Source organism: Temnothorax nylanderi, unplaced genomic scaffold (genome assembly GCF_030848795.1).
Source record: "Temnothorax nylanderi isolate EJ_2023f unplaced genomic scaffold, tnyl_v1.0 TNYL_tig0517_pilon, whole genome shotgun sequence".
In the NCBI taxonomy this organism is placed as follows: Eukaryota; Metazoa; Arthropoda; class Insecta; order Hymenoptera; family Formicidae; genus Temnothorax; species Temnothorax nylanderi.
The window spans coordinates 93,557-106,916 of record NW_027249579.1 but is presented as its reverse complement, the minus strand read 5'-3'; the positions used below and the strand labels follow the sequence as shown (position 1 = coordinate 106,916).

Sequence of the window (13,360 nt, the reverse complement as noted above, 5' to 3'; positions counted from 1 at the left end):
ATGTTAACTTGTCGTTCTACAGTATGAATAAACTTAAGAAGTTTATTAAAGTGCAGAAGGATATTCTCCCTATCCAATCAAATAAAAATGTGGTGTATAAAATTTTATGTAAAAATTGCGACGCGTCATATGTTGGTCAGACGATGAGGCAATTAAAAACGAGAATTTCGGAACATCGTAACCATATTCATAGAAATACAACAACCCAGTCTGTCATTACCGAACATAGAATTAATTTCGATCACGAATTTGATTGGGAGAATGTTAAAATCCTAGATAGGGAACAATTTTTAACAAAACGACTAGTTTCAGAGATGTCACATATTAAGCTACAAAAGAATAGTCTCAACTTGCAAACGGATACAGAGTTTATGCACCATGCATACGTGTCTATTCTAAATAAATTGTAAACCATGGCCATAAACATTTTGCCTTTCGTCGTATCACCTGTTATTGCTTATACATAGAATATTTAGTTTTCTTATTTGTTTGACCTACACGTTTATAATTCTCATTGTTTGTACATAGAATACTTATTAGTTTTATTTCTTACTTGCTTGACCTACACGTTTATAATTTTGACTTAAGACATTTTTCCTGTCAATACCGTTTTGTGCGTCGTGCCGTCGGGATCTTAGGATCCCTGAGTACAGATTATACTGTTTTGTGATGTGCATACCACATTTATATATCCGCTTTGCTCGGCTTGTTCCGATGCATTCGTTCTCCAGACTACTTGGTGAGTTACCATAGATTTTTAAATAAATACTTGTAACAAGGAAACTATTTTTACAGATATGGATCTTGTAGTCTTTTTCAATTTCGTTTCTTGAAATCTCCAAACTGGAAACTTACCACGTTGGAACGGAGAACTTTATTCGTTATTAATTTCGCTGAAGATGGCTCGAATTTGTGAGCCGAAACGTTCGAATGTAACATATTTAAAATAAATCAGTGATTCTGATCATCTACGCACCGATAACTGCGTCTGACTCTCATAGCCATCCTACTATCGTTATTTAAATTGAAGTTTAGATAAAGTTTAAGATATGAGAAAAATGGAAATGTTAAGATCCTCCAAGCATATTGTGATGCAGACTACGTTGGTGATGTAGAAACAAGACGAAGCACATCTGGATATATCATTTTCTTCGCTGGTGGACCAATTAGTTGGTGTTCAAAGAAACAGCCAATTATAGCGCAATCGACCACAGAAGCTGAATATGTTGCAGCAGCTGAATGTTGTAAAGAGCTGGTTTATCTAAAGACACTATTAGAGGAATTACTTTGTGAAGAAATTAATATAGAACTAAATATTGATAATCAAAGTGCAATTGCTTTAATTAAAAATGGAGTTGTGAATAAAAGAAGCAAGCATATTGATGTAAAATTTATTCACGAGCTTGTAAAAGATGAAATAATTAGTTTAAAATATTGTCCGACAGCAGAACAAATAGCGGATATATTGACTAAGCCATTATGTATGAATAAATTTGTAAAATTTAGAGATAAGATTGTTAAAGAACTAAATTAGATTTAAGGGGGTATAACACCTTTGAGCATGAAATTTAACCTTTTTTTTCACGATTTTTTTTTTACATATAAGGAATAGAGCAATCGAAAATCGGCTTTAAGGGGTCTTTTTATTATACATTAAAGATGTAAAAAAAAATTTTTTTGTATATAAAATTATTCGTATATAAAATATACACCCTGTCAAAAGAGGCCGTGTGCGTCCAGCTGGTGTACACGATTTCGGCTGACTGGTATGACCTAGAACAGAAATCCAAAAAAATTCTTAATCTGTGATAGATTGGCTATGGAGGTACATAGGATTTTTGAAAAATACTGATTTTTGCGAAATTGACACTAATTTAAACAAAAGTGTCCAAATTTACACTGAAAAATCGTGTATAAAATTGGTTCCCAAAAAAAAACTAACAATCCAATTTAAAAACGGCTATGTACCTCCATAGCCAATCTATCACAGATTAAGAATTTTTTACAGTGTAAAAAAATCATACAATTCTATTTTAAAAAATAGAATTTTATATGACGATGATTTTATGTGACCTAAAAAAATTAATTTTAAAAAAATTGATTTTACCATTATTTGTCCTCCTCCAAGTCATACAACTTTTGTCTAAAACATTTTTTCCTAAAACTACATGAGATATCGACATTTGACTGATCAAATTACTTCCAAAACTTTTTCATTTTTGATTGTAGAAAAAAATTGCTTTAGACAAAAGTTGTTTGGTTTGAAAAGAGGACACATGATTCTTACGTGAGTTATGTAGTAGATGTTGTTTTTAAGAAATTTTAAAAGCGACTAATTTCTTAAATAACTTGATTTTGCCCTTGAGAGAAAAGTTGTAGATCTCGTCGAGACGTTTTCGAAACACTAATAAATCTCTCTTTCGTTAAGCCTCCTTGGCCTTAGGAGATTCGTCTCAACATATCGCAGCGTGGTAACTGCTCTACCGAGTACAACACCCCGCCAGGTACCTAAGTCGTCTACAGACGATTCCGAGTCTCGACATCGAACTCGCGAAACTCATGTTCGACCGTTAGACGCCGTGCCGTCGTAAGCGGTGAGATCCCGACGACGGGCAGAGGCACCGTACGGCAAACCGGGCTCGTGCGACGACCGGCCCGCGAGGACCGGCCGCCTAGTAGTGTGTCACATTGTTTTGAGCCTTTCGACTCACGAGACTCCTAGAGATATCATTGCCGTCGTTGGCGACGGCGACGCCAACGAAGCAGAGGATGCCACGAATGGTAAATTCATAATAAACAAACGCAAACTACCGTGAATTGTATAGAAGGTAAAGTCTAAAGCGAAGATATAATACGGTCATAGACTAATGGTAGATTTTCAGTGTCTTTTTGTGAGTTAATAGCGTCTGTATGTTTTTTAATGAACAACATTTCCGAGATTTCCCGTTTTTTGAGGTTTTGTTCCCTATGTAAAATTTTAACATCTTGCCATTTAAAGTTGTGGTCGAAATCCATTCTATGCTTGCTAACGACTGAGTGCTGGTTGGAACGCTTGTTAATGTCAGCACTATGTTCTTTTACACGGGTCTCCAAGTGTCTTTTGGTCTGACCAATATAACAAGCACTACAATCCGAGCACTCAAGTTTGTAGACCACATTAGTGCATTTCTTATTCTCGAGTCTGTCCTTCCCTTTTTTAATTAATGTATCTAATTTTTTAGGTACGGTGTATAAGGTGCTTACGCCGTAATTGCTAAAGGTCCTTCGCAAGCCTTCACTAAAATTTTTTAAATAGGGAATGGGCACATAACTTTTTAAATCTGGGATGTTATATCCTCTATCATCGTTGTTACCACTGTCATCGTTATTCGACCGCTTGTTAATTTCCTCAAGTCGTTTTTGAATATATTTGTTAATTAACACGTCTGGGAAACAGTTGTTCAATAAAATTGATTTTACCAAGTTAATGTTTTCGGCATGAAACTGCTCATCTGACAAGAGTATTGCGTGGTCAACTAGGCTAATGATGGTATTGAACTTATATTTCAACGGATGGCTGGAGAAGAAATTGATGTAACGGCCCGAAAACGTTGGTTTTCGATACCAGTTTGTAACTAAGCGATTATCATATCTAAAAACCATAGTATCTAAGAAACTCAAACCATTGTTCTTCTCCAGTTCATACGTGAATTTGAGCCGAGGGTGATAGTTATTAAAAGCCGCCACAACGTCATTAAGTATTGATCTCGGAATGCACATAAAGATGTCATCCACATAACGGCGAAAAATCTTAATTTGAGAGTCGAAGGAGCGAAGGCAGTAAGTTTCTAAGTCATCCATCACTATGTCCGCCAAAATAGGCGAGAGAGGAGAACCCATTGGGCTGCCGAAAATTTGCTCGTAAAATTCGCTATTAAATAAAAAACTGGTGGAGCTCAGAACCATCTTGACAGCGTGTAGGAACTGATCAAGATTCATCCGAGTCTTTCTCGATATTGCATCCCACCTTTTTTCGATTCCGGTCAAAACAAGTTCAATGGGTATGTTAGTGAACAGCGCAACAACATCGAGAGAGACAAGGATGTGGTCAGGAGGGATGCTGAAATGCTTCATACTCCTCACAAAAGACCAACTGTCTTTAACATGAGAAATCGGTTTCGTGACAGCCTTATCGAGGATGTTGTGTAGTTGTGTAGATAAGAAACTGCTCTTTTGTCAGATGAGCAGTTTCATGCCGAAAACATCAACTTGGTAAAATCAATTTTATTGAACAACTGTTTCCCAGACGTGTTAATTAACAAACATATTCAAAAACGACTTGAGGAAATTAACAAGCGGTCGAATAACGATGACAGTGGTAACAACGATGATAGAGGATATAACATCCCAGATTTAAAAAGTTATGTGCCCATTCCCTATTTAAAAAATTTTAGTGAAGGCTTGCGAAAGACCTTTAGCAATTACGGCGTAAGCACCCTATATACCGTACCTAAAATGGGATCCTGTATATATATATAATACATTATAATTTTTATTATAAGCAAAAACGTTACTTTATAAAAATACTTTATTTTATTAAAATTAAAAGTACTTTTATATAAATATCACGTTATTGTTTCCTTTTTACGCGTTACCATTACTTTTTGTAAAAAAAATAGCATATTGTTTAAAAAATTATGTGTAGGGTAGACCGGGGCACGTTGTCACACATTTTGTTCAATATTTTTTGTATTTTTTACATTTAATATTTGAGAGTACTTTGATATGCCAAAATTTCGAGTGAACCCTCAGCTTCAATTGGACAGTATCGAATTTTGTGTGATTGTTACTCTACAGTTGTTACATAACAATAAATAACGACAGGTCGCTTGTGGTCGCCGTGACCGGGGCACGTTGTCACATCAAAAGTAATTGCATGCAAAATGTTATCCAAACTGTATTCAACGTAAATATCAATATATTATAGTGCGCTGCAATGTAAAAAAGTAAAATCCTTTACAGAAACATTTATTTTAATTTAAAAAAGTACAAAATTTTCGTCTTAATCTAAATACAAGAATTCCACTCGAATGCGCAACTTATTGATACACATTTTATAGGCGCGCTGGCGAGCATAACGAAATATCGATGAGTAACGACCCTAGAGATAATAAATCCAATCGATAAAGAAGTCGGTAAAGAAGAGCAAGCTAAACACAATAAAGGGTTAGAGTGATATCAAAATTGTATGTGACAACGTGCCCCGAGGGCATTTTTTTACTCCAAACAGCCTCATGGTCGACACGTTTGAGATATTCATAAGGTTAGGTATTGCACGCGGTAGGTAAAAGTACATACTTTAAGATAATATAAAGGTCTATTCTGAAAAAACATAAGCTTCATGTGCAGTACGTTGAATATTAGACAATAAAATTTTACTTACGGTCGCAAAAAACTTTCAAGTTGATTTTACGTCAACACAGCTGGAGCAATCTCAACACTGTAAACATACCAAAGATGGGCATACACTAACACGTTTTGGGAATAACGGGTGTAGTCCTCTGATTATTAGTTTTTTAAATAAAGCCGATGTGACAACGTGCCCCGTGTGACAACGTGCCCCGGTCTACCCTATATACACTTGTAGAGAGAGAAAGCACATGAATATATTATACATTTGCTGACCTAACAGCAGATTGGCTATTTTTCTAATAGAATCAATGTTAATTATAATTTAAATTAAATTACATCATTGAATTTTAGCACCGTATTTATATTGCCGTATTTATTATGAATCCTACATTAGTCATGTCGTAGATGTCGTCGTTTTCAAGAAATTTTAAGGGCGACTAATTTCTTAAATAAAAATTGATTTTTTTCCTTAAGATAAAAGTTGTAGAGCTCGTCGAGACTTTTTCAAAACACTATAATAAAGCTCTCGTTCGTTAAGGATTTCCTGAGATATTGTAAATTTTGTTACAATATTTTTAATATAAAATATAAAACATCTTGTAAAGTATTAATTCACTTTTCGATGACTTTATCTTGATACTTTTATACGTAGATAATAAAAAAAATCGATTGTTGTAAAAAAAAAAATAATAATAATTTTAAAAAATTTGATTATATTTTGTAAACGCATTCAATTTTGCAAAATTGCAAATGTAAAAATTAATTTCATTATTATACGTTTCCTTTCATTATTTTATATACAAAAGTGTCAAGATAAAGTAGTCGAAAGGTGAATACTTTAAAGACTAACGATCGAGATATTTCATATTTCATATGTAACGATGCACCCCCGAAAACTGCATCGTTCCGGCGTAACACCCTGCCGAGGCCGCCCGGCCGACCATCCGCCGGGCGAGGAACGGGCACGGTGTGCCCACCTTATTTTAAACGCTAGCATATAACGATAGGAAGCCCGCGAACGGGCTTGCCGCGGCAACCGCCTCGACGTGCCGAACGGTGCCGACCGCGGCCGAAGACCGCCGAACGCGATCGCGGCGTCGGGACGCCGTATTTTCCGACCGTTCCGCCGCGCCATCCCGGCGCTCGCGGTCGCCGTCGCTACCCCCGCCACTGCGGAACGCCGCCGCGCCGGGTATAAAAGACGAGCGTTTTTAACGCTAAATGCGATCTTCCGATCAACGCTCCGACCGACCGCACCGATCCTGAATTCCCGCATCTCTCTAGCAAGTCAGAACGAGGGTAGAGCGCCTCCGGCATTCTCTGTCTTCGCCGAGCGATTCTCGAAAGACGACAAGCTTTCTTCCACACCGCGCCCGCAAGTCAGAACGAGGGTAGAGCGCCTCCGGCATTCTCTGTCTTCGCCGAGTGATTCTCGATCGACGACCGGCTTTCTTCCACCGCGCGCCCGCAGGTCCGAACGAAGGTAGAGCGCCTCCGGCCCTCTCTGTCTTCGCCGAGTGATTCTCGTTAGACGACCGGCGTTCCTACATCACGCCCCGCTAGTCAGGACGAAGGTAGAGAGCCTTCGGCCTACTCTATCTTCACCGAGCGCTTTTCGATACCCGACCGGCTTCCCTGCACACGGAGTTACCTGAACGGGGGCAGAACGCGTCTCTGCCTCCACCGAGCGTTTCTCACCGGGTACTCCTACCACCTAACGCGCCGAATTGCAGCGATCTCGCCGCCGTATCCGCGCCCGCGCGCCCCGCGCCTTACTTCGCGCCACCCGTCACACACCGATCGCCCGACTCGATCGCCATCCGCGTGCATTCCCGCGCGCACCGCGTGCGCCCCGGCCCTGCGTCCTGCGCTCGCCGCACCATTGTACGTACCGCGACTGTTACACTGTGTTCTCAATCCATTGTAAACCTCGCGACCGTGCATCATAGAATAAACTCTGCCACGTTATTGTTAACCACGATACACTTCATTTTGCCGAACCTCACCGCGCGTCCGTTCCTCCGCACCTCCTTCGAACCCAGCCCAGCCGCGAGCTAGATCCGCGTTTCGAACACAGGTTGTTTTACATATTATAAAAATATCAAGAAAAAATTTAAAATATTTCAAGAAATCTTTAACGAAAGAGAGATTTATTAGTGTTTCAAAAACGTCTCGACGAGATCTACAACTTTTCTCTCAAGGGCAAAATCAAGTTATTTAAGAAATTAGTCGTCTTTAAAATTTCTTAAAAACGACCTCTACGACATAACTCACGTAAGAATCATGTGTCCTCTTTTCAAACCAAACAACTTTTGTCTAAAGCAATTTTTTTCTACAATCAAAAATGAAAAAGTTTTGGAAGTAATTTGAACAGTCAAATATCGATATCTCATGTAGTTTTAGGAAAAAATGTTTTAGACAAAAGTTGTATGACTTGGAGGAGGACAAATAATGGTAAAATCAATTTTTTTTAAAATTAATTTTTTTAGGTCACAAAATCATCGTCATATAAAATTCTATTTTTTTAAATAGAATTGTATGATTCCTTTACACTGTAATAAAGCTCTCTTTTGTTAAGAATTTTCTGATATTTCAAATTATATCATGATATTTTTAATATAAAATATGAAATATCTCGTAAAGTAGGGGAGACCGGGGCTTAACCGTCAGTTTTTTTTCGGTACCGATTTTTAACTAAAAAATAAATAATTGTAGTTAAATGTGGTATACCACTGTAAAGAGTAAACCTTTAGCTACAAAATTTATATAGGAAATTTTTATCTACGTCGCTTTGTTTAACCGGCATAGAGCAAAAACGACAACGGTGGAAAAATTGAAATCTTAAAAATGCCGGGGTTTAACCGTCACATTGCATTTTCAATACATATACGTACATCTAATCCTGAAAAACGATAGGATACATTTTAATAATTGTTTTTTAAGAGAAAAATATAAAAATTTATTTAACCCTCAGGGTACGGACTATAAAAAAGTTACGTTCCGTACGGACATGGGTTAGCCTAACCCGGCGACTTTGATTGACTGTATATCGGGCTGTAATTTGTCAATTGAAACAATTTTTTTTTTTGGATCGGAAATTTTCTCAAAAATACAATGGCGTTGATAGATTTATTACATTATTTGTTTAAACAAAGATACATTTGAAAACACCATTCACTTCCTTTGAAATGGCGCTACTTTCAAAATTCGCTCGGGTTACGCTAACCCAGTCCGTACCCTGAGGGTTAAAATTTTTATGCGAAACATTATTAAAAAATAGTTACGAGGGTTCCTCTTTCCGCAGAAGTCACTCGCCCGACTTGTTTCACTCTTCGACGTCCGATGACTCTATTCGGTGTCTGAACGGTTGTAATTCCCGTCTCATCCATATTCCATATGCAGTGAGCTTGAAAATGCCCGGAAATGCTTTGGAAATGCATCCGGACTGCTTACTGACGGATTAGTCCCAAACACAAGTTTCAGGTTTGATCGCCCACGAAATATTAGACATCAACGATAATGAAAAAACTACACTGGATTCGTGTTCAGCATGCATTACTCTTTATAATCACGTACCTCGAGATTTGGAGAGCAAATATTATTGCAGATATTACAAAATTTCCACGCGCAGAAAATGTAACTTTCACCTTCCGAAAACACGTTTGCCCTCGTAAAAATCATAACACGGCAGGTAACCTGCCGAAACTCCGTTTGTCACATGGGTACCATAAGCAGCGTTTACAATGTTAATAGCGAGTTCGCACAATATACAGGTTCCGAGATATTTGATTTGACGGTTCAACCCCGGCGACGGTTAGGCCCCGGTCTCCCCTATTCACTTTTCGATGACTTCTTCACCTTCATATTTTTATACACAGAATGGTGAAAGGAATCGAATAATAATATTAATTTTTATATTTGCAATTTGCAAATTAAATGCGTCTACAAAATGCAATCAGTTTTTAAATTAATTTTTTCTGTTTTTTTTTTACAACAATCGATTCCTTTCATTATTCTATGTATAAAAGTATCGAGGTAAAGTCAATCGAAAAGTCAATAAGTTACAAAATATTCCATATTTTATATTTAAAAAATATCATTGACAAAATTTGAAATATCTCAGAAAATTCTTTGATTATTTTATGAGCCTTTTTTCATGTAATCCAATTATTCTGTTTCTATCTGTTTAATGTAACGGTAATATTGTGATTTTTAGTTCATATAAACCGCGTAATTTCTATACTCGATTCCCCTAGTGGATAGATGGCGCTCTGCCAGACTTTTTAGAGTGGCATTACCGAAACTCCCGCGTTTTCTTCTCGCGTTAGCCAGATCTGACATGGCAACCGATCTGTATAAAAGTCGAGAATAAAGACGATATTATAAGAAACACATCTCGAATTCTTGGTCCCGTCACAACAATTGGCGACGAGGTAAACAATTCGTCTACATAACGTGTCATAAAGGAAACAGCAAACAGATCTCAAGGATGGACGCAGCACAGTTTCAACACCTAATCAACGTAATGAATCAAAACCAGCAGCAGTTGATTAATCGATTAACGCCTTAACACCAAGAAAGGAGTCAACAACAAGCCATTCAACCCGTAATCAACGCCGCTCTTCTACCATCATTTGAAAATTTCGACGCCAAGAAAGAAAGCTTCAAGTATTACCGTCAACGATTTGAAAATTACTTGCAAATTATTTGAAAATTACTTGCTTAATTCTATCGGTGCGACACATTATAATACACTAGCAGCATTGGTTGCACCTCAAACACCTACCATGTTAGAATACAATAACCTAATAGAAGTTTTAGAAAAGCATTTATGTCCCAGGAAAAATATTTTGGTTGCACAGCATCGATTTCTTTTGATTTACCAAAATGAAAATCAATCTTTGGCTGAATATATAGCTCTTCTGCGTCAGGACATCGGTGACTGCAACTTTGTCTCACCATGTGAATGTAGAATTTCAATTACAGAAATTTTTTTACGTGCTCAATTTATCAGAGGTATACAGGATAATGCCATCCGTGAACAGTTGCTTCAATCTGATACCTCTACGTTCAAAGATATCGTAGAAAAAGCCCTTGCATTAGAAGCTTCGAAAATCGACAGTCGTGAACTGGCAAAGAATCAACTGTCTTCAAATTTACCAAACCGCGCTGAAGATGTTAATAAAGTAGCAAAGCAACAACGGAAGTCTAGACGTGACAACGCGACATCGAATCAAAGGAATTATTCAAAAAGTCCCTATAGGCAAAGAAATTATCGACCCAGATCTAAATCAAAAATTGATTACAGGCAACTTGGCATTGAAGGACTATGTTTACGTTGTGGAAACAACAATCACATTGCAAGGAATTGTCGAATAAATAAAACGTCTCTAAAATGTAATGCATGTGACAAAACCGGTCATCTTTCTAAAGTATGCATACGTTCACTTCTTAATAATAATACAAATAAAGCTATAGATAATACAGAATCAACTAATGATGTATCAACGTATGGAATCAACCACATTGTCGACATCTTCGGAATCCAACGTACAGAGTCCAGTAATTCCAAGAAATATTTTGCCACAGTTGTTATTGAAGGACGTCCACAAGTTTTTGAAGTCGACTCCGGAGCAGGATTTACGTTACTTCCACGAAAAGAATTTGAAAAGCTTAATTTAAATATTAAACCTCAAAAATCAAGTATTGCCTTCCGATCATATACACAGAACGTATTCCTTCCAGATGGAGAAATTGAAGTCGAAGTTCGATATAAGGATAAAGTATCACGTGAGAAAATGTACATTGTTCCGGATAAGCTGTCACCGCTCCTAGGACGAACGTGGATTCGCCATCTAAGTATCAATCTCCAGGAAAACGATAAAGAAGAAAGGATAACTAGCATCGATAAGCCTCAAATTCAAACAATCAACAACATCGAAGAAATCATTAATCAATTTTCTGAAATTTTTGAAGAAAGGATAGGCTGTGTACCAAATTTTAAAGTTTCACTCAAATTACGTGAAGGAGCAAAGCCTGTTTTCCACAAGGAAAGAGAAGTACCCTACGCATTACGGAAAAAAGTCGAAAAAGAACTCGACATCCTCGAAGCGGCTGGCATTATAACAAAAGTAGCTTTAAGTGATTGGGGATCACCCCTAGTAGTTATTCCCAAGGCTGATGGTGGCGTTCGTTTATGTGTAGAGTCTAAGTAAGTTTTGGACTCTTGCAAAAAATTAAACATGGGAAACAAAAAAGAGCATCTTTAGATTGGCTATAAATCATTCATTGTCTTTTTACACGTTGTCCGTTTCTTAGAATCTTGAAAAACCATTTGGCATCAAGATGTCTTCCATCATTTGAAGTCGGAAATTTAAATTTAGCTAAATCGAAGGTTTCAGGGCCATGATTAACAAGCTGTGTACGAAGACTATCAGTAATTTCGGGAATTCCCGGCCACTTTGCAGGATCTTCATAAGCAATCACAAGGGAGAGTCCCCCGTAGCCCTCGGCGGGGGAACAGGCAGGGCAGAGAGTGAGTGAAAAAGAGTCACGGCAAAGGGTGACACGGAGAGGAGGGAAGGCGGAGGAAGAGCGATAGGGGTGAAGGAAGCAGAGAGGAGGCGGAGCAAATGGAGGTGAGGTGAAAAGGAAGAGGAAACGGCAGAAATTTGTCAGAGATGAGGAGGCCGGAGAATGAGGTTAGGTCGAAGGGAACACGGGAGAGGGAGGAGATGGCACGAGAGGCGAGAGTGACACGACAATTTAAGGCGGATTTGCAACACGCAGCACCGCAACGGGTGGCAGGGACAAGCGGCGAGATCGAGAGATCGAAGGGAGGGGACAATGGAGCGAGGTGAACAGGTAAGGTGTACACGTGGCAGTAGCAGAGAAGGCGGACCGAGGAGACGAGTGCGAGTGGTGGAAGAGAGTAAGCGGTTGCCAGAGAAAGAATTGGAGGCGGAAGGAGCGAAGGTAAGGTGGAGGTGAAAGAGAGAAGTGCAATAGGTCAGAGGGGGAGAGGAAGGAGAGAGAGAGAGAGAGAGAGAGAGAGCGGAGCAAAAGAGAGGTGGTTAATCTAAGTGCGTTTTCAGTTATCTCAGGATGGAAGAAAAAGGAAGAGCATTAGTGGACGCGGTAGAGAGGATGATGGAGGAGAAAATGAGGAAGATGCTGAAGGAGGGGAAAGAGGACAATAGAAGGAAGGAGGAGAGGATGGAGGAGCTGGAGGAGGAAGTAAGGAGATTGAAAAGGAAGGTGGAAAGAATGAAGCAGAATGGAGGAAAAAGGAAGAGGGAAGAGTGCGAGGAAAGGAGGCCTGAGAAGAAGAAATGGTGGGGGGTGGGGGGTGAGAACGAGGAAGAGCTGAGGAAAAGAAATGTGATTTTAAGGATAGAGAAAGAGAAATGGGAAGGCAAAGAATCGAATTGGGAGAAGGTAAGGGAATTGTTCACGGAAGGGCTAAAGGTGAGAGTGGAGGTAAGAGAAGTAAGGCTGATTGGACAGAGAGGTGCGTGGCTGACGTTTTTAGTGAGACTGGGGGACGAGGAGGAGAAGCGGCGAGTGTTGGAAGCAAGGAGGAGAGCAGGGAGCAGTATGGGGGTGAAGTTAGACGAAGACAAATCGGTGGAGAGGAGGGATAGAGAGAGAGAAGAAAAAGGGAAGAGGTTAGAAAGGAGTAGGGAGGAGGACAGGAGTGAAACGAGATTAGAGGAGGAGGAGATTTCTAGAGGGATGAAAGAGAAGCTCCTCATGGATTCTGATGAGGAGGAAAAAGGCAAGAGGAAGAGGGAATGGGCAAAATAGAGCGCGGAAGGGAGACGCAAAGGAAGGAGGGAGATAGCTGAACGAAGTCGCGGAGGATGCTGAGGAAGAGGAAGAGGAGGGGGCAGGACTCGAGGGGGGGAGGAGAAATTGATAATTAATAATTGTGAGGTCGTAAGAGACCACGTTGAGGAAACTGTGTGTG

General features: G+C 39.1%; 1 protein-coding gene and 1 pseudogene across 1 annotated transcript; both read left to right on the top strand.

The window, feature by feature from the left end:
- Positions 1 to 9,880: 9,880 nt before the first annotated feature.
- LOC139783574 (uncharacterized) lies at positions 9,881 to 11,073 on the top strand (annotated as a pseudogene).
- Positions 11,074 to 12,177: 1,104 nt separating this feature from the next.
- LOC139783577 (uncharacterized) lies at positions 12,178 to 13,225 on the top strand. Its single transcript, XM_071722736.1, has 2 exons — positions 12,178 to 12,366; positions 12,486 to 13,225. The coding sequence occupies exon 2, from the start codon at positions 12,496 to 12,498 to the stop codon at positions 13,195 to 13,197; it is 702 nt and encodes a 233-aa protein (XP_071578837.1). The 5' UTR covers positions 12,178 to 12,366; positions 12,486 to 12,495; the 3' UTR covers positions 13,198 to 13,225.
- The last annotated feature ends 135 nt before the right edge of the window (positions 13,226 to 13,360 follow it).